Below are 22900 nucleotides of genomic sequence, written 5' to 3' on the forward strand. Positions count from 1 at the left end.
AAATTTTAGCATTTAGCATTTTCTCAAGTATTTACTTTGCATTAAGTTGGCAAGTCCCCATTTCTTTTAAATATATTTCAAATTTTCCTTGGGTGCAAGTCAAATATTCCTAACACAACATGAGGCAGCCCAAACTGATGACCTCACTGTTATTTAAAAATAGTTGCAAGAGCTCTGATTCCTCTTGACATACAAGAATTTATACAGATTTAATTCTTAGTTTGTTTTGGTTTTTTTAGCATTGAAAAGCAATGCAGGTGACAGTTTGTCTGTACCACTATAGGATAATGGTTTTAATTCAAAACCAAAAGAAAAAAGCCTTGTTCCAGGCTACCAAAACGACTGCCACTGCAAGACTCCTGTGCAAAGAGCAAAAGACCAATAAAGAGGATCAGAGACTTATTTTTACCTCTATTTTGTGAGTCAGGAAGGCAGCCTGCCATGTCAGTGTCCTTCTATGGGCTCTGCTGTCTGTGGATAATACCCATTTGTCTTATGTCTCCCTTGAAATATCCAAGGAGAAAGGAAGAACAAGAGACTCTCGAAACCATGAGAGATCAGAGAATGCAGGGAGGGGAAGAGAAGATATGACAGAAAGAATACAATCAATTTTGCAAGAGAACTTTAAAATCAGCTTGGCAGGGAGAAGACTTCAAATGGTTTGCTTCTTTGGTCCCTGCAGAATGCAAATTGCTGGTGTGCTCAAAGAGCTGAGCTTTCCATCACAGCACATGAGCCTTTACCTAAAGATTCCCCATTCTCATATTCTGTCTCCACCAACACTTGGCAGATTTAATCTTGTCTAAAAATACTTTACTCTTTTTGCATTGAAGGCCCAAATCAATGAAGTCTAAGATGTATCCATTCCATATAAAAAGGGTCTTGGATGAAATTTAACTGAAATTACCACAACCAACTATAAAAAGGCATATGCACACCACTGACTGACAAATGAGTAAACACAGGCTAAGCCAAACTAAGCAGCTTACAGACGATGTTCCAAAAAGAAAAACAGAGTTATTAACGTATCTGTTCTGCAAGTTGCAGCACAGCTGCAGATTTAAGCTCTATGGTACAAGATCATGATTTAAGAACCCATATTCCTCTGAACCCTCAGCATCAGCCTCCCATAATGACATGGTTATTGAATGTTTCCACAAAGAGCAGCAGAAGCCAGAAGAGACTGAGGTTTTATTTTAAAGCATACAGTAAAAATGGCAAGTGATAGGTTATGGGTTTTATTAGAGTAAATGAAAAGAAATGTCATCTCTCTTTTTATCCCAAGCTTTGGTTATTTTTATTTCCATTTTATTTGAAATTGCTTGCATTAGTCCCCTCCTCTTTTCCTACACTAATACTACTAAATAAAAAAATGCTGGTTTAGGACACACTGAAATTGAAACATTAATTCATGTTCCTGTGGATCTTGGGAAAAAGCCAATGCAAGTCTTGAACTTTATCATGATAAACCCCTGGCACCCACTAATCACAAGATTGTATCTTCCCATAAGATAAGCGGAGGATTTTTGGCATGGGAATGAACACATACACCTAGCTGTTTCCAAAGGCTTGCAACCTGGCAGCCTTTCAGTAAGGTTTCACTCACATAGCTGTTACTGTATACTCTCCAGCTATGGCTGGGAAGTTGATAATCCTTAAGATATGAGGAGAGTTTTGATTTCTGACACAGCATTCCTGAGATAAATGCAGGATCAGAGAGATGCTTTGAAATTCCCAGAGATATCCCACTGGTAAACTGCTACATGGGAACAACTTTTAACAAAGTGTCTTTAAAAAAGAAAAAAAAAATCACAGAATTTTTGTTTGCCATCAAACAATATATTAAATGTAAACCAGACACAGAAGAGAGTACCCCAAAGTCTGTTTTCCCAAAACATAAATTTCACAATGTAACTTAGCATTTTTACCTATCACAGAGATGAGATCTATTATTTCCAATTCTATCTCAGTTTTTTATAAAAAGTGTTTTTTTATCCCGGGCACAATTCCTTCCTGCTGTGGTACCTAGGTGTCATTTCAGAGCATAAACTTGTATTTTAAGTAGTCTCACTACATAAAGTCACCTTCAAGTAGCCATGAAACTTGCCTGTCCATTTAACTTTTAATGTTTCACACACAGTTATTTTCTCTTTTTAACTTCAGCTAACAACACTGACAAAATATTTTATACTACTTCATGATTTTTTTCCTCATGTGTTTTCCCCCACCTACTACACAAAAAATGTTTGGAAAGTAATGCCCACAAGTCATCACTGTGGAGCAGCCCAGACAGCTACACAAACCCCACAAAACTCTGCTCTTCTGTTCAGAAGCACAGTGCTGTTTACTGCTTTAACCCACACACCCTCTTCATTCTCCTGCATTTATTCCTTCATCAGACCACCTTGTTTTGAGAGCAAGGCAGTAATTTGGCATCAAGGCTAAGTGAGAGAATGTTAAGAGCTGTTACAAATGGGTGGCACTTTGGAGGTGGAAACAGAAGTGTCCATTGGGCAGTGGAGAAATAAAAAGGGCAGAACAGCAAGTAATTCAACTTTGTGGTAACTCACTTTATGAAACACACCACAACTTAAGGGAGTTTTTTGGTTATTTTTTGAATGACTTTGTAACTATAAAGGAAGAAGAACACAGAAATGCAAGTGATAGATGGGCTGCTACCAATACCCAGTATTTCATTAGTGTACATGTTATCAAATTATACTGTACAGCTTCCTCTGATAAGGTTTTGTAGGTGTAATCTACCTATGTCAGCCATCAGGGCTGAAAGCACCCAATTACTTCCTGTCTAGTTAACCTCCTGTACACCAATTCAAATCAGCACAAGCACCACAAACCTTTGGTGTCCACAACAGCTAAAAAATAATTCATAAATGCAATAGTCACTTGTGTACCAGATCTCCAAACAAATGTTATTTGGGTGGCTGAAACCACGCAGCAACTAATACCAGGATTTTCAAAAGAAAAATGCATTATCAGAGACTAAAACATTTTGTTATCAACTGCCCACTTGTAGCAAAGAGCAACAAGAGGCCTTGAAGGGGAAGTGCCAAAAGAACTCGGGCAGCAGTGGGGAGAGAGGTGTGGCAAGTTCCAGCTCAGTGTCCCCCTTCTATCAATGTCCCCCTCTGCCTCCATCCTCCTCCTCCTCCCAGAAAACGTCCTCCTGTTCAGCATCACAAGGAGAACACAGTATTTACCCCGAGACAAGAGCCCAAATGCTGGCACACCCCATCTGTGTCCCATCTGGCCAGACAGCAGTGTCTCTTCCCCCACAGTGATAGGGCAGGCAGTGTGAGTGGAGCAGACAGGCAGTGACACTGCTCCCATGGGGCAGCTGGGATTGTGAACAAGGCAGACACAGACTGCACACACATCAGAGCCACAGGAAGCTCAGCAATCAGCAGAGGATCAGATACTGGTATGGTAACAAGGGATCCCCTGCACCAGGATTTCTGGAAATAACCAAGGCTTTCCTTGAGGGAGGAATGCAAGTATTACAGGACTCTTTCTTTTCTTTTTTTTTGTTTTCTTTGCAGTTGTTGGGAATCCTGAAAAGGTAAAAGGCACTAAGTCTAGTAAAAGATAGTTTGGTTTACTATGCTTGGGAAAAGATAAAGAGCTAATCAAACTGAGACACAACGAACACCAAAATTATTATCAGGAAAGAGTGACTTCATTCTAAAAGGAAAAAAAGCAGGGATTCTCCTTTTTGAATCCACTACAGCATTTGTATATTAAAAAAGGCAGAAATTCATTACAATGAAACAAAAAGCTGTTATAACAAAGCAAATCTAGCAGCTTAGGGATAATAGCTACCCAACAAATAATGAAAGAGTTAAACTAGCTACGCCTTTGGCAGCAGAAGGCAGAACGCACATGTATTTTCCTAAATGAATATGGGAATATTCTCTAGGTAGAAGGACACCTAGATGATAACTCCATTGGTTTTGAACCGTTTGTAACTACTAGCAAGCCAGCATTCTTTTGCAGGCCCACAAAAACAGAGACTAGATACAACATTGTGATGAATACACTGGCTCATCTACGTATCATAAACTTAAGCTATTTAATGTCTGTTTTGTTTCTTGAGTTCTTCAAAGCCAACTAATTATGCACAGCAGTCCTCATCTGCTACTACTACGCTTAGTAGTCCTGGTGCAGCATCGGTTTTCCTGTTAGTTACAAATACCTTTACCAAAATCAAACTTTTAAGTATTTCAGATGTTATATTACCTGTCAAAGGAATGGAACTGCACAGGCTGCTCAGCAGCTCCATCACCAAGAACTCCAAGGAAGGTTGGTGGCAGAAGAGCAGCATCCACTGCAGGGCCATCAGCTGGCGTGCTCACCAGGCTTCTCAAGATGTCCTTCACATTGACATTTTTTGCAGCTGGCACAGAAGCCACAGATTTACTCTCTTCAGTTCCTGTTTCACTTCCGCCCTCCTGAGATTTATTGACCTCTAATGAGAGCGTGCACAGGACTTCACTGACTGCATCTGGGCCTGCACTAACACCCAGAGGTCCTGCTTCAGCAGCACCACTCAAACTGTTTGTTTGTGCTGGAGTTGCTTCCTCCCCAAGACCAGAATCCCTTCTTTGCATAGATGCTGTATTTTCTGAATCTTCAGTAGAGGTTGAAGCACCAAGAGCAGCAGATGGCTTTTCCACAACTGTTCATACCAAAAGAAGAGAAAACACATTTTAAGGTCACTATTAACAGAGAAGCATTCACATATTCTTCCTAAAGATTTCTAAAGCATTTTAAGCCAAGTTAGCTCTTTTGACAAAGCAATTAACAATTCACCTGCAGCAGAAGTTTCATTATTTTCATTTTCGGATTCCTTGAGTGACTGGCTTTGGTTTGGTGGTCGTCTTTCATTCTGGGGTTCCAGTATATCTCTGTATTTCGAAACCATGAGCACAGAAATAAAATATACAACAGCCAAAGCCAAAAACTGAGCCTGCTTACTATCCTCCTGTAAAAAACAGACACACACAGATTTTTCCATTACAATTTCAGCAGCATGTTTATTTTTTGTGAAGTATGCCCAGCACTACCATAAACATACCAAGAGGAAGTTGATATGTCAGCAATGGAAGAACAATATTCTCTAGTCACAGTTTTTCTCACCTATAGAGCTAAGGAATACAGCACTTGAATACAAGTGGCACCAATCCTTTTGTTTTTCATTTATTTGACAACTTTGGCTAAGGTTGGGTGTTTTGATTTCATGTTTCAAATTAGTGTAGGGTCCCCTTTATTCATGGGTGTTTCTTCTGTTATATTTCCTCCAAAATGCCAAGATATTAACAGCATTTGCAAGACCAATCATGCTCTACATAACTGGAACCTATTAATGAAGGAAAAGGAGCAAATTCCAGAACAAGCATCAAGGTTTTATTTCATTATCAGACAGTCCAGATGGATGTAATCTACTACGTATAATTTAAACAAGAATTGACCAACATGCATTTGCATAACAGCTGGAACTTTACGAAGAGATTTTCGGAAAAAACTTGAAAATAAATCTCAATATGAACTATGCCAGGTTCCTCCCCAGAGTACTCAGTCACTCCTAGTGAAACAAAGGGAAACCTGGAAATTAAGATTTAGTCTAAGCCTGTTCCTTTTGGCTACCAAAGGAAAAAAAGCTTCATACACTTTTGGGTCACAGGAGAATGGAGTATTTGGATCCTCACTTACTAAAAAATGAGTGTTTGGAGTTTTTTACCCCTCATTCACATCAGGGCTCAGGTAACATCCAACTTTATCCTCTGAGGAGTTCAAGAAATTAAGTTACACTATAAAGCTCTTTCTATCATGATTGTAGTGCCCATCAAAGCTCCTTATCCCTTGAAGAACTCTTTACTAAGTTATTCTGGGAGATATTTATGAGAAACCTTTTATTAAGAACAGGTAACATAGGTGGATCCTATTTGTTGCACGAAAAACAACCTATCTTCCCCTTGGTTTGACCCAAAATCTTAACTTTTATAGAATAATCACAGTGTGAGAGTGAGGAAAGCCAACTACAATGGTAAGGATTATAAAGAATTTTCTTGCAAGATGAGTATTAAGACAGATTCTAACTGTACTTAATAAAGTGGTGATCCAGTGAATTAGATCACCTTCCTTATTTTTTCAGCTATGTTTGAAGAACTGCTTGAAATAAAGCTCTAAGTACTGCTACTGGGGGGTAAGTGGATTCCATCAGAGTTCCTGCTGTAGGATTTGTACATTCAAATTATGCTACTCCTGGTTGTAAGTGCTGAATGCAATGTAAGAAACTGCACGCAAATAAAACATTTAGATGCACATGTAAACAGCTCAAACAAAAACTATTCCCAACCAGATCTTTCCAAGTCTACTTTTCCCACACAGCTCAACACTCGAGCCAAAAAGCAGAGCTATTGCACCATTTTATACTTATTTTATACACAGAGAACCTAATGGATTAGATATGCAAAAAAAAAAAAAAGCAGAGGTTGTGGGCGGATATTGTTTTGATTGTTTTAAAGAAAAAGGGTCACAAAATGTATTTGAAGGAATCCTTAGGATTACTTTAATTGCTACCAGTATGAAAGAGTCACTTCCTGTTACTCTCTTGTACAGTGATACTGACATAGGGGCTGAAAGAAGCTTGCTTCAATCAATAATTACTGTAAAGATAAAACTCAAAATCCTTCATTTTTCTGGACAGAAAAAAAAGTCACTGTATAAATCATTACACTTGCTAAACAGTCCAATTATTGTAAACTAAGTTGTGGTGTCCAGGCTTGTGGCCACCAATGACTCACAGCCATTATAGCTGCTGTATTTGCTTACAGAGGTGGTTTTTTTAAGCAATCAATCTCAATTTCCTCAATATCAGCTATAAAGTTGCTGACACAGGGCAAAGATATTTTTAGTCAATTCAAGACTAAAAAACATATGCATGCTTACAGCACAGGCACACAAATTGGTTCCTCTGAGAGGAAGTAAAGGAATTAGAAATGACCTCTAATTTCTAATTAGCTAGAAGAATGTGACTTCTTCAAAACATACATAAATACATAAATGATACATAAATACCTTGTCTATGAACATATTTGTACTAAACACAACATAATTAATATACACCTGGTGGAATTCCACATAATCAATTCTTAGGAACACAAAGAACCAGATCAGGAGACAGTTGGGTATCACGTCTCCCTCTTCCCAATCCCAAACACTACAACAGCTGCAGAGTATAGCAAGTTCCTAACTACTGTGAGCAGGATTCCCTTTTTACACATCCAATTTAGCCAAACTCTGTAACAGAGAGGAAGCATTTAGCAAACAGAGACAAGCAGAAATGCAGCTACAAAGAAAAGGACATTATTGACTTACTATATCTCTGAACACCACTGCTCGGAGGCGATTAATATCCATATCCTGCAGAAGTCTGTCGTGGTCCCGTATGGGAGAAATGCCACCAGTCACAATGTCCACTGGACTCTATAAAAAAAAAAAAAATGTTTAAGATCCTGTGTTTAAAAGCATTCTACCAACAATCATGAAGTGTTATAATCACTCACTGTGCATCATACTGTCACAACTAGAGCAGAAAGATCAGATATCCATTTCATCTTTAAAGGAGAAGAAAAATCTGGTAATTTCTTGTGATAGATTTAATTTCCAGCATTTGTACCACCCTACTTCAGGTCTGTTAAAATATCAGTGGCACAGGTACAAATTTAAAAACTTATCCCTCTGTACAGACTAATCATTATTGACTTCTGTGTTTCTGCATGTGATCTTAACTTGCCTTTGCTGCAGACTTTACTGATCCTATAAAGCCTTGCACTGCTTTTTGGTTCCTCCCAGTGTCTCCAACAGGCTTCATCTGTGCATGCTGCTGACACTCCAAGCAATTTCTTACTGCTACTGCACATACTTGAAGGGAAAAGAAACATTAAGAGTTATTCTGAGAAACTGTACTGTTCTATATTCCCTTACAGAAATGTATAACACAATTCTGTTTACCACTTAAAACTAAAAAGTTGACGCATATCAGTAAAATACTTTGCTTCTGTAAGTTTTAGACAGTTGCAAACCAATGCTCAAAATTCTTTAATAATTTATAGCTAATAATGAATGCTAAGCTAATAGAACATATAGGCTGTATCTAATGGATACTTCAAAATAAGTATCCCTCACAGCAATTTTACCATGCATACAACCACAGGGTGGGTGGGGTGAAGACAGCTAAATTTCACAGATTTGCAAGGGAGAAGGCAAGTGATAGACCAGTGAAACAAATGGCAATGTTTGCTTCACAATACTCTGTTACTCTTGGCCTAAATGTTCTGAAGTTACACAACTGTTGGGGTTTTTTTAGCTGCACATTTTTGCCCTGTTTAATCTTCTAATATTCATCTTCAAAGGAAAAAAGAACTACCCCACCTCTATACCTGTTTGCATCCCATAAATCTTGCCCTACCTGCACAAAGTTTAAATTGCCTAGAAAGGGAAAGGAAGGCTAGTTACTGTTGAGGTTCTGAGCTGCTCAGGCACTCATGCACATCAAACTTTTCATTACAAAGAGTATTACGGCATGCAACTAAGCATGAATTCTCTACTCCTGTATGAACTACCTGGAGTCTGCTATGATCTTATATGTTCTCATTTTCAGAGGATTTGTTACTTTCTTAGGTAACTGATAATTTTCTTTCAATCCAATTTGAAGGAAGCATACAGTAAATAATCTGATAAAATGATTGCCCAATTTGAATCCTTCCAAAATTTACACTTCTAGTTTTCACCATACCTTCATATACTGACCTTCAAGTGTTCAATCTCTTATCTAAATATTGCACAGTTTCATTTTCTTATATAGTACAAGATTACTTTTCTTAAAGCTGCTATATTTTCAGCCTTGATTATTTGGGGAACGTAGGCAAAAGAAATACCCTCATGGATAAAATGAAAACAGGCTACCAAACTTAATTTATATTATTTAAACTTTTAGACAGGAATATGTATATGTGTATTGCAGAATACAGTAAAACTGCAGAAGATCTTAATGTTTGATTACATTTAATCTTGATTTAATGAAACAATGGACAGGAGCAAAAATAAAGCTAACAGCTGCTAACTGCTTAGCAGCTGCTAACTGCAGCTTAGTAACTGCAAGGTCAAGGTCCTATGTTCATTAAGTGGCTTTATTTGCTTACCCAGACGAAGACATTGACGCAGAATTCCTCCAGATGACATATTTTTCTCAGACTCAATTTCAGTGAAACCAAGAGAGCTTGCAAAAATTAGCACATCCACAAGGTTGATTAATCTCTGGAGAAATGTTAAAGATGCTTCTACTGAAAGTCCTTGAGTCGGCTCAATATTCTCCAATTCATGCTACACAGAGAAAAATTGAAAGCAACATTTACTTCTTCACAAAGATAATATTCCTGCATGCTAAATGAAGAAAAATGTGTGCTGGAAGTCCACTATCAGTCACATTCAAAAGAAATAATTACTCATATTCTAGGAACAATCTTTAGTATTGGGATTTAATCCCATTCCAGACCACTGTGGGGCAACAAAGGCAGGAAAATTTTTAATGTCTTCAGGCAAAGAAGGCAAGCACCTAATTTATCTTAAGGAAAAGGGTGGAGGCAGCAAAGGGAGGAAAGAGATGCCTGTGGAAACACCCCACCTGCACTTCCACTTCCCAAAAGGACAGATATAACAATTAATACACTCCATAAAAAAAGGCATCCTCCCACAAGTGAGGAATTCTCAAATAAAAATGGAATTTCTTACAGTAGCAGATGTGGCAGCAGAAAGCAGTGGCAAGATACCACCACAGGCCATGATCATGTTGTCCATCACTTGAGAGATGAGGTGGATCGTGTTGTGCACAAACACCACATTGTCACTGCTATTCACAAAGTCCATCACAGTTTTTGTAGAATGGCTGTCCCAAAATTTAAAAAAAAAAAAAAAAAGACATTCAGAATAGAGCCTTATTTTTGGGGTATTTTAAAAAATTTCTGTTTTCACAAAACTAAAACCAAACACTTAGCAGTGGGGAATCAAATAACTCATGACTTAAGGGTCAACCAGTGCATCACAATCTAAACCTAAAACAACATTTGTTTTCTGTTCATAAACTGCTCAATATGACACCAAGATGATTGCTAATCCTCATTTGTATAAAGATACATTATAGGCTGGTCTATGACTGCTTGCTAGCAAGAGTCACTATATCAGGAAACAGAATAAAGTCTCCTGGAACGGAGAACTAGATTTGAACTTAAATCTTTGGAAAGCTAAAGAAAATTCTAAGGACTTGTCAGAGAAATTAAAAAGCAACAAAGCACAAAAACTTAAGCAAAAACTTTCCAAAACAGAGGCAAAAATAGAAATATATTTTAGCTATATCTGATGATTACCAGATAGGTTAACTTAAACGTATCCTAAAAATTATAGTCAGATTCAGATAAAAATTCACTTCAGTTTAAATTGTTCTAATCACTTACCTACATTATTTCTTCATACTGACATTCCTTTTTATCAGGTCAGAATACCAATATGGTTCAATTTTAATTTTATACTCATGACTACAAGCTAACAATGGACCCTCCCCTCTTATTTCAGTTATTAAACCTTAAAATTACATAGCAGAATTACTGTTGTTTTCAAAGATCTTCATTATTGCATTCCAGATCCCTATTAGAAGTTAATCTTCAAATTAACATCTTTGGGTTCACAGAACCCTATCAAAGCAGCAGTGTGTGTAAATGCAGAAGACATACTATTTTGGATCTATTATCTTTCTTATCCACATTTGGATAAGAAGACACAGGCCCTTAAATACATTAGGAAAATTAAAATCTTAGCTGAATAAAAATCAACAGCAGGACTGCCACTGACTTATATGCAGCCAGGATTTCAGTCCAAACCTGTGTGTTGGCCCTGAACCAACACACAGTTATGAATGTAAAGAGTATTTTAAAAAAATCTGAGAATAATTGGTGTAGGTCACAAAATAAGTATGGCTATTGAAAATGAGTAAAACACCAGACATCCATGAGTCTAAGTCAATGAACCCCTTGTAACTAAACTCAGCGTGGATCATTCCACATAAAGCCCAGGATGTACCTTCTCCACATCTGGATATCTGTTTCTATGGAGAAGAGCAGGTCTGTGAGCAGGCGCTGGTGCATCAGGGACCACCTGAACTCGGGAATACGGAACACAGCCGACCTCGTGTCCCTCCTCTGCCCATCCGAGGGAGCGGCCAGCTCCTGTCCTGAGGGAACCTGCTGCCTCGAGGGCTGAATGCACCGTTCACAGACAAAAAACAAAACAAAACACAAAACCCACACTCTGGTTATTAGCTCACATGGCACAAACTGAAATGCATCTAATAGACTTGAGATTCTGGATATCCAACAAGTCCAGACTGTGTACATGGTTCCAAATAAAGCTAAAACTATTACACAAATGCTATTTAATGGATATACCAAAACTACAAACTAGGCTACAGCTGTACTACCACACCTGCCAGTCTAGGTATTCACAAGCAGCCACCCAACCTTACCAGGGGGGGAGAATATGTTGTTGTAGACAGTGGTTTTCCTCCTTTAAGGAAGAATGGTGCAGATTGAAGAGCATCCATTACGAAGTATCTCTGCAGAAGGGAAGTACTCAGAGACATGACCATTTAAGCATTAAAAGCTGGATTAGAAACTAAAGACTAAACCTGGAGCACTGCAGCACACAACAGAAGCCCAGTCTCAATTTATATTTGCACAAAATGGTAGGATGACATGATGTAGTGACAAAGCTACCAATTTCTATAGTTTAAAACAGCTGAGATCAAATGTTCATCTAGCCAAACACTCGGTTTATATCAGCATTCATACATGGATGTACAAAAATCTTGGAGAATTCTCAGCACACAAATTATAAGAATAATGGCTACTTTAACCCAGGGTTAAAAAATTTTACAGATAACTCACAAAAATCACACACATTATAATCCCCAGAATGGTTAGGTATGCTTTCTTAAAAAAATAATTTAAAAAACCTTCCTTTTATTTTTAAGCTAGACAGATGAAGGACAGGTAGAATTTACCTCAGGCATGGATCTGGCAGGCAGAGGTGCTTCTAGATGTGTGTTAGCTTTCAACTCCAGTCTTTCTGTATCTGATGCAACACTGGAAACATCAAGCTTGGCAATTCTTTTGTCAGGGGCTCCAGAGGGCTCCACCACGGGTGCATTTGTGTTTCCCACAGTTGCTTTGGTTTCACTGGTAACTATGCTTCCTTCCTTCAGCTTCTTTTTTCCTGCTGAATCCGGCTGAGTTACGACTTCTGATACTGCAGAACTCACTATCTCTGGCAAAGTCAGTTCTTGTTTCTTCTCATCCACACCTTCAGTACCCTCAGATTTTAAAAGCCCAGTTTCAGGCTGCTTCTCTGTTGTTTCTTCCTGCTTTGTCACTTGGCTTGCATTAGAGCCACATTCTTTGCTCCTTTCTGCAAGCTCTTCTGAAGGCAAAGGCAAACTACTTTCATCTTTCAAATCAACAAAGTCATCTTCATCTTCCACCTCTACCGCTGATTTTTCCAGTCCTTCTAGACTTGTGGGAATTCCTCCTTCCACAGGAGTTTGCATGGCTAAAGAAGCAGCAGTGACAGCAACTGTTTCTGCCACAAGCTCATCAGCTTTGCTAGAATCCTCAATTGCTTCAGCTATTCCAGTACTGATTTCTGAGACACTGGGCTTTTCTGGTTCTGGAGAAAATTCCACACAAGGCACTGCTTTTAAATCCTCTGTAGTACCCACATCCTCCCCCTCTAATTCCTCCTCATGATTAGACACTGAATGAGTTTGCTGGCCACCATCTGATGAGCTTTCTTTCTCTTTTTTTTCAGTTCTGTGCTCTGTATCACCACCAGTAATGCAGGAAGGAGCAGCAGCATTTTCTTTTAACTCCAAAGATTGTTGCTTTCCCTTGGTTTCAGCTTCTTTGCTAATCCCAGAGATTGTTCTAATTGGAGTTGAAGAAGGTACTCCACTCCCTTCACCTCCTTTCTCTTGGTAATCCTTGTACATTTGGGAAAGACTCTCTTTGTGCATTTCAAAAGTTACCTAAAAGAACAGAGTTCAAAGGACATTAAAAACTATATAGTAATGATTGTTTTCTTGGGAAAAAAACAGAAAACCAAAATCAATGCTTACATCACAAATTTATATTGGATTCTGTCCTTTTCATTAAGAAAATCTGCACATTAGCTTTCACTTCAACTGACAGCAAGGTTTTATTACATGTACCTGTTTTTCCTGGCTAAAAGGAAGAAAGAAAAGTAAAGCCAATGTCAAAAAAACCCTAACTAGCCTGATCCAAAGGATATCCTAAGCATAAGATCCACAGAATTTACTAGATTTGAAAACATCAATATTTTTGTGAAGGAGGAGGCTGTGACAAGTAGCAGAGCTTTCATATCCTTTTAGCACCTTTAGTATGTTCCAAAATCCACAGATACAAAAACCTTTGTATATTTTACACTAGAAAGTACAATGTCACAAAGTCAGAGCACCTAACAAAGCCAGAATCCTGTGGATCCCCAAATGATACCTAAAATTCCCCAGAGGACACTTCCTTTGATGAGTGCTATTCACCCTATCTCAGCCTGAGAAAAGCTACACAAGTGGATTCAAGTGAAGATTTCTCTACTCCTTAGCTGAAAATATAATTGTTGTTTCTAGGTATTAAAAAAAAAATCCAGATAGAAAAATTCTTTATATACACACTAATAAAACTCATTTGCCCAAATAAATAGCTGTGTTTTAAAAAATAACTACCACTAGCCTAACTTAAGTTTTTATTACACTGTTATTCAATTTAGTCTATCCATACCTTTTCATTTAGATTTATATTCCATAACACAAGTGTTTATTTATCTTTAAGCTCAGTTCTCAAAATTTTCCCAACATAAGCTCTACCTGAGGGTTGTTTTCTTTAAAACATTTTCTGTATCATAAACATTTTCCACAGGCAAAGTAGAGCAGTGCATTCCACTAAATATACAAACACACATTTTCTTATTCTCTTACATACTCAGCTAATTCATTTGGATCTCATCTAAAAATTCTGTGTACATAGTATTCAAAGAGATGATTAGTCAGTGGGAATATTTTCCCTTAAGATGACAAAGAGGAGTGAAAAAATAATTTTTCAGATTAAAAATATACTAGAAATTACAGCTAACAAATCATAGATAAGCAAAGACAGAGCAAAGACAAAAATTATTTTTGGCAGGTTCTGATGTCAATATTTAGCTTTTTAACATACTATTTTCTCCATCAATCAAGTATATTCAAGTACTGCAGGAACAATGCATTATTTTAACATGACCTGAACCATATTATTCATTCAAGTTGATTTAATTGAAATTTTAGTGTCTAGAAACAGAAGTGGGATCGCTCACTCGGCTTGTTTAAAAAAAAAAAAAAGACTAGTTTTCATTCATTCAGTTATGTACAAAAAAAAGTGTGAATGATTACAACTGATTGAAAGTTCATCCAATCAAAATGGATCCATAAATTATTTAATTCTAGGATTTTGCTAAAAAGAGCATGTGGGGGGCATTATTACTTTGGAAATTCTTTCTGAATTGTACCACAATCAGAATGTTGAAGGCAACACAAAACAGATCATGCTAATAAGCTGTCCCTCGCATTTTTAACTTATTTTCCAAAATATGATTAGGCAAAGCGGCTACTTCAGGTCTAATCGCTGCTTTTCTGAAGAAGGAATCTTACTTAACCACTTGAACTTATCTCCAGTTAACTTTACCTCTTCTCTCTCTCTCTCCCTGTTGCTTCCTGCATTTCCAAAACTACTAAAACGCTTTGTCCCAGCAAGCACTAAAGAGACATTTAACAAATGAAAATGACATTGCTTGATTTCAGCAAAACTTACATGTACTTGCCAGAATGCACACTGCCCCACAATATTTAACAGTGTGAACATCTGTATTTTCATGCATCATTCCAGGGTAAATCTCATTAAACTCATATGTAGGAGTAAAAGCCACAAAGTTTGTAGCTTCTCACTTCCTATGAACACCGTCTGTAGGGCTGCCAACTACTTCTGGAGAAATGGGCAGTCAGTTGTATCTCAGTTGGTACAACTGGGACCTGCTCTTTCACTACAATGCTTTTCTTCTAGTGTGCTACCAAGCCCTATCCTCTTAACAAAAACCCATTGCAGCTTCCAATTTTTCCTTAGCAGCCAAACTGATCATCTGGTTCACAGCCTTAAATCAACTTTGCTTGAAAATAAGTCAAAATCTGCTCTCCATGAGTCAGGATTGTCAGCTTGCTTTTTACGCTTCTCCCTCCCCTCACAATCCTGAACTCCACCAACTCATGGTCACTGCAGCCACGGCTGTCTCTGACCTCTACATTTCCAACCACATTGCAATTTAGAGTATGGGGAATATGGTATGGTCAACATCACAAACTCAATGTATGGTACAGGGATGCAATACCATTTCACAACCAATTTCATCTGAAATCTGGAACAATGCTTTGGAAGACAATACAGAGCAATAGTGAAAATGAAACTGTGCACTGCAGGATTTTTAATTGTTAACAAAAACAAATAGAAACAAAGACCAGCAAGAAGGTCAATATTGGCAATTTGTCTTCACAGATGGGCAATGTAAACTTAAGAGCAAATAAACCCAAGCAAAATCTGATAAGAACCTACACTGATTTCAGAACAATGCAAGAAACTCTAAGGAGAGAAACACTGGTGAAGAAAATAAGGCAGTAGGGAACTAAAGGAAAACATCACTCCCAAAAAAATCCAAAATCCACTCAAAGAGAATAGCAGTGGAAAGCATAACTATCAACAAGAATTCATGTTACAATGTATTAAATACTGTCCTTTAAATAAAGCTCAAAACACCAAGGCACAGAATTAGAGAGACCACATGAAACAGTATTTTACTAACATTCATTTTGAGTCTGGGGTTTCTTATATAACGAAAGGATACAAATTTCAGAAATTCTGCTTTGTAAAATCCAACTTTTCAACAAGGCTGTATAAACACGTCTTATCAATATACCAATCTGTAATTTGGTTTGACAGGAAACCAAGAAATTGTGGTACTACAACAGAGGCACTAGACAATTCTTCCCCCACAACTTCTATTGCATGATGTGGCATTTATGAAGGACACAAGTACACAAAGCCAAACTATACATACAAAACAAAACACTTCAAGGTTAACAAAATGAGTACCGACAAAAATAAAAAATTAAGAAGAAATTATGATTACTAAAACCAAGTGCACAGAGTACATAAAGGTATTAAAGATTAAACACGATTAAACACGTGTTGCAAGCCCACAACAATTTTGAAGAACCTTAAATGTACATAAGCAATTTTTTATTTTCCTTAAGGCATTTGCAACTGTAAAGCTGATAATACAAAATTAATTACCAGAAATTGTTCTAAATTAGTGAGCTAAAAGGCCAATCATTAATCTTCCCCATCATTTGATGGTTAATCCATAGCTGTCTGCAATGCTTGGAATGCATCTCTACGCACCACCAGTTGAAGACACTTGTGAGCTAATAACTGCAGCATTTGCCTTTGCCATTAATTTTAGCTTAATTTGACATCCAACATTTACTAATTGCCAAGGAGAAAAATTAGCATACAGCAATGAGAAAGGGTAAGATGATTGACATTTGCATTAAAGAACTTGGAGAAAATATTCTAACTATATGTTAAGATTTTTTGGCTTTTCATTCCATTTTCAGGTGGGCAATTTCATAGAGTAGATAGAGGAAAGGAATATCTTGCCAGACAGGTCAGACAATTCCTCATAGAGTCTGCTTGGTGCAAATCAGCTCCTGTGCTGGTTTAAATAAACTAGTCATAATAAATGAATAAACTGTTCATAATTCCAAAAAGCATCACAACTTTTTGAATCTTAAATAGGATTTTATTGACCTGCTTTTTCCACTTCTCCTCTACTAACACTAACTGTTTCATAAGTGTAATCCAATCTCCAAACACAAACAGGCCTGTTTAGACAGGAGACACCACTATCAGAGATATCAAAACTAATTTTCAGCTCAGCACAGGAAAAGATACAAAGGTACTGTGTCACCACACACTGAGTTACAGTCTGTAATCCACTGACTTAAGGAATCTCTGGGCTATTTCTGAATGGTTCACAGATGAAAGCTAAGCAAAGCAAGTTAAAATATACATTGCAGGATAAGAGGTTTCTAAAGGAGGAGTCTAAACTTCCACCACAAACACATTCAATGATGTACAAGGTGCAGGGAAACCACTGCTCCAAGATGGTTTCATGTTCCTCTATCTTGCATTTTCACCTAAGGAGCAAGAGTTCTGTCTTTTTTTTACTTATCTTGAGAAAAAAAATAATTTCTAAAATTAGAAAGCAAGTGCTAGTCAATATAATTCATAAAAGTCTGCTTTTCTGACAGAGAATTTTATGCATGTTACAGCATTTTACCTCAAGTCAAGGTACAGCTTACTGTTACATCATCATACAACAACAAACTCAAACTGCATATTGAACTCATTTTCACTAAGGAAATTATCACTTTTAATGAGTTTAAATTGCAAGACACGAGCACACACTATCATAGAAGATATGTATTTTCTCACTTTCTCAATCCCTGCCACCATTCCTACAGCTGAGGGGACTGTCAAACCCTATCTGTACATATTTGATATTTAGCTATTAACAAAAATATTCTGTAACTAAATTCAGCATTTATCACCCCATTGTTGCAACGCCCAGCAACAGGTTTTATGCACTGCTCACTTCTGCTGTCCTTTTCCTGTATCCCCATATATTGCTGCCAGCCCTAAAGCAAAGATTCCACATCCATCATTTCAAAGAACAGCCAGGAGACCTAATTGAGGCCCCACAATGTGAGCAGAGGTAGTTGCAATTATGGAGGAGGATTGCTTCAAACTGCAGCAACAGCAAAGAAAACCACTAACAATTCTTGAGGCTGCAGACACATGTCCCATCTTCCATGGTTTTTTTATACCAGGTCATAGAGATAAGAATCCTCTCTCTCCTCAAACTTCTTTACTTAGGAAGATTATTTCAGAGCTACTGGCCTCTTCATACACCAGATCTCTCTGCTGCTAATGCTTCCATAATTCTTTGTTTTGAGAGCTCTGGCACTTAGAAGCAAATCTCTATTACACTCTTCTTTTAAGGCTTCTCTGCAGTTTTATAAATTCTCAGTTTACCTTGCTCCCTTCTATTCTATCCCCATTTCTTTCAGTTTGGATTAGTCAAATGTTAGCATCCTGCAGCTTTATTCATGACATTGCACTCCCTCAAGCCAAGGGAATAATGAGATGGAGGAGCTCCCCATTAACACACACACTGCATGTGTAAGAGCCCATCACTGGCACACATCTCTGCCTGCTGAACAATGAAAATACATTCTTATCCTTCCAGCTATTGGTTAGAGAAGCCTTCCCACACATCTGCTAGAGAAGAAGCTGTAAAAAGGAAACACCTTATAAAGGTGAGGGACTGCATTATCACAACACATTTGTGCTGGGGGTGCACAGCTCTAAAGAAGGCTGCACATTACTGTCTCAGAGCTCCTTCTGCTCTCCATAACTCAGATGACATGCTGAGAATCGTTTCTACGTAGAATAAGTAATATTTATTAAAAATAACTATTTACACCATTAGACTGAGCATAATATTGAATGATTTCAAAGGTACTCCCAGCTTTGCTTCACTGACATGTTGGGCATGGCACAAGTGACAAGCAAAAACTGGCAGTGGTACAATGACCTCTGGGCCAGGAACCTCTGCTTCCCCTCAGGGCAATGCAGATGCACTTTTCAGAGGACTGAAGCACACCTGAAACCTTCAAATCTCCCTGGAGCTGAAGATCTCCTGCCCTCATGACAGGGATAAAAAACAGACAAAAGCGTCCTAAGCAAATCCTGGATGCCAACAGGATTTGGATTCCAGATTCCGATGGCCTCTTACCCTCTAAAACTACTGAGCCACATTCACTTCTCTGCAAATTAGTTTATTAGTTTTTTAATTGCCACCATATATTAACCCCTCCACCACCTAATCTCTGCAGCTTTTGCTGGTTTTCCCTCATCAGACAGTGATGAAAGCCTGGCAAACATAGCACACGTAAATGCTCTGGGCTTATTTTCTCCTCCCGTAAATTAAATGAGGAGGGCTCAAAAGAATATGTAAATTTACTTAACAGTTACAATGTTTATTACAACTGTACTTTAGACTGAAAACTAACAATTAGTAAGAAATACACTGTACTGTAAGGTCCCACTATTAACATTTTAAAATTATACTTCTCATTCAGATCAATTAATAAAATTCTTCCACTTAAACAGAACTGCCACTTACACATATTAACATCTCTGAGTCTTACTCACTGAAAATTTTTTGAGCTACTAAAAACAAATATAATTCTTCACCTGAATATATTTTCTTTAACAAAAAGGTAACATGAATCAACTTTTAAGTAGTAAAATATATTTAAGGGCCTGAAATAAGCAGATGTTAGTCTTCCCAGTCTAAAACATTCAGATAATTTACGAGTGCATTGCACTGTGTAAATAATTTTATTCTTTTAAAAACTGGGGAAGCTGAAAGGTTAAAGGGGAATTTTTCCACCATTCTTTACTTGTTTCCTATTATTAACCCCCAATCATTGGTCCTTTGTAAAAAGTAACAGGACTAGACAGATAAAAATCTAAGGCTGAGTTAGCATGGTTGCAATGTTTAAAAAATAGAAGTTTTTGGACGCTTTCATAAATTCAACACTGGCCAGTCAGAACAAACTGGAGCTGTGATTTAATTTTTCCAATAATATTTTCATTTAACTAGAAGCAACAGATTAAACACCTTTGTATACAATGGTTTAATATCTGGAAAGCATCAAAAATAATATGGAAATTAACAACATACATGAGTAATACTAAGAAATCTGGCTTTTAAAAGGTTGCACACACCTACACACCTTCTAAATTGTGAATGCAAGGAAGCCAATGCAGTGCAATTATGCTGGAAAAGCCACTGCTGTTTATAAAACGCTGCGCAGCTGTTGGAGGAGAGGGTTACAGTGACAAACAGCTTCCCTGCTACAAAGGTGGCAGGAAATCTATCAAACTGGACAATAAAATTGCAATTGAGTTTCTTTGGCTTTTTATAGCAGCTGCATGTATCTTGATGTGTAGCTCTGCAAAACCTATCCAATTGTGTAACACTGGTCCTTTATGTACTTGTTCTTTATCATGGAATGGTGTTATAAATTAGTGGCACGAACGGCACAGAGGGTTATAAAAAGGAAAAATAAGCAGTAACCCAATACAATTAGAGAGAAATAGGAAAAACCCAAACTGGTTATTCTCTCAGCAATGTTAAAGAAATATTTTTGTTCCCATAATTCCCACATTACTTTGAAAGCATGCTAGAAATCAAAAACATCTGAGATGCACTTAGCATCGAACAATTTGCCCACTGAATTATGCCTACACCAGGTTATGTGTGAATCTCTATGAATCTCAATAGTGGTAAAACAGGACACAAGACCATTTAAAATAAGTAAAATTAACAGGATTAAAAAATCATTATAATTATCTGTTCATGTAAAAGGACATTTTTCAAGATCTTTTTTGTGATTTATCCTAATTTATGTTTATGTAATAAACAGGGAGCTCTGAAGAATCATCTAGTTTCATATGGCTAGTAGCATGAATTGTACGTATTACTTACAAAAATGTTCAAATGGACTGTGCATAATAAAGGTCACATTTTAAAATCTTGATAATGGCACCATCATTCATATCAATATTGTCAAGTTTGTTTTTGCCTGCTTTTGCTGTTTAAATATTGTCATTTAGGCTTCTGGAACTAGTATTAGTACTGATGTCCAAACTGAATTCCTTTAGGAGTTGTTCAATATTCCACCACCACACTCTGCCCACACTCACACACTTCCAAATGTGCCATCATTCAACTTCTCCTGAAATGGTCTGGAAGAACAGACAGATATTATACATTGACCAGAAAGCCAACAAAGTTACACTTGGGAAAACTTACAGGGAGTTATTCCTACAACCAAGGACACCTCCCTATCGCAGCATGCCAGGAACAAAAAATGAGAAACACAGACTGAAGTAGGTCATCTTCTCATCCATGGTGTTTCACAAAAACATGCAGCCCTTAAAATACAGTTTAATAAACCAGACCAATATTATCTATATCAATCTATTTTTTTTGTCTTTTCTAAAACTGCAGGGTTTTGTTCTTGACATTTGGCCATGGCATCACAACAAAATGTTGGGCTTTTTTCTCTGGGAGCTTTACATCATTGATTAGCCACATTAAGTCACTGAAAAGAATGACCAAAAATCCATACAACCTTTCTGACATAGATGTTGTTTAAACGAGATTTCTGACATTACATTGTCTTACAAAAGGAGTCTAGGAATAGAACTACAGATTATAAGATAATGTGCTAGCTAATTTCTAAATTCAAGATACCAAAGCTCTGACTAAGAGTTAAAAGCTAGTCTTTTATTCACCTCTCCATCTTTCCCAAGGGACAACTCCCAGCGATTCCCAGCAATCACACACATGCTAAATTATGCCAGTTTTCTATAAAATCACATTAGGGATCTTTACTCTGGTTACAGCTTGCCAATTCACCCATGCCCTCTGCATCGTGGGGCAAAGAGAGGAAACTGGTTTTTGAAGACTGCAAAGCCAACAAAAAAGTATATTAAGAATGGTGCAACACCGAAAATGTGATCTCTGTAAGGGTTAAAGTGTGGCCCTGGGCACTTTGCACAGGAATTCCACTTAGCTAAGTAATTGTTTAATGAAGTTATTTCACCCATTTTTATTACACAGATTTTTACAATTGTCTCCCATAGCCCAACAATGCACTACGGGCCTCTGAATGCAATAAATAGAGCTGCAAAATAACAAGGTTCTCGCTGTCTGCAGAGACTGACCCTTTCTAAGAAAAAAAATTGTTCAAAATCCAAGATCTCAGAAATGCCAACAATTCCGTAGTATCATAAAGTGATCTTCTGGATTCACAGACATCCTTTTCACTGCTTAATTGCACACATTTAGAAATAGGTAATTTATAAATTAATTCATTTTAAGTAAATATTCTGATAACCAGAATAATTCTGAGGCCCACACTGGCCTCACTCTTGTTTAGAATAAGGCAGTATAAAATACCTTTTGTATTACTGTGCCTCATTCAGAGAGCCACTAATAACTTTTATGATGTTACTCTGGTTGTAAGAACAACAAGATTCAGACAGAACAATAACAAAGGGTAACAGTCTCATTCATGCTGTGTAATAGTCTCATTCCTGCTGCATGGATTTGCACTCTCACCTCATATTCCATGACAGTTTAACAGCAGAAGTATCTACCTTAACTTGGATTTCTTTGCTTTTTACTCATTTGTTTTACAGCCTTTTGATGTTACTAAAAGGTATTTTTGTTGATGATAGCTCTGGTGCGCCACCTTGTGTTGCTGCTGTTACTAAAAAGCAAGACCAGCACCAAAATTTTTCAGAAATGCTCCTAAAATTTGATTAATCTCACCTTTGAATGTGTGATTGACAGTGTATCCACCCACACACGCCAGCCACCCCACTCATATTTTATTGCATGGTACAGCAAAATCCGAAATATGGTGTACACCATCTCAGTTATCTTCTGCTCCTCAGAAGTCTTTGGATTAAAACAACAAAGGGAAAGCATCCACTCCTGCCAGACAGAGCACTGCAACAAACTCCTGCAAAACACA

The 22900-nt window shown here is 37.5% G+C and overlaps 1 protein-coding gene across 2 annotated transcripts in view; it reads right to left on the reverse strand.

Moving 5' to 3' along the window:
• Nucleotides 1–22900, reverse strand: part of LRBA (LPS responsive beige-like anchor protein) — a 369174-nt gene that overhangs the window by 284224 nt on the left and 62050 nt on the right. For both annotated transcript variants that reach the window (XM_064711253.1, XM_064711252.1), the window contains exons 22-31: nt 22696–22888; nt 12131–13150; nt 11594–11683; nt 11152–11327; nt 9811–9964; nt 9222–9402; nt 7814–7941; nt 7396–7503; nt 4828–4999; nt 4255–4693 (exon numbers count right to left, since the gene is read on the reverse strand). In XM_064711253.1, coding sequence (XP_064567323.1) covers nt 4255–4693; nt 4828–4999; nt 7396–7503; nt 7814–7941; nt 9222–9402; nt 9811–9964; nt 11152–11327; nt 11594–11683; nt 12131–13150; nt 22696–22888 — 2661 coding nt within the window. The remainder of the gene's footprint in view (nt 1–4254; nt 4694–4827; nt 5000–7395; nt 7504–7813; nt 7942–9221; nt 9403–9810; nt 9965–11151; nt 11328–11593; nt 11684–12130; nt 13151–22695; nt 22889–22900) is intronic.

The sequence above is a fragment of the Zonotrichia leucophrys genome, chromosome 4 (assembly GCF_028769735.1).
Source record: "Zonotrichia leucophrys gambelii isolate GWCS_2022_RI chromosome 4, RI_Zleu_2.0, whole genome shotgun sequence".
NCBI lineage: Eukaryota > Metazoa > Chordata > Aves > Passeriformes > Passerellidae > Zonotrichia > Zonotrichia leucophrys.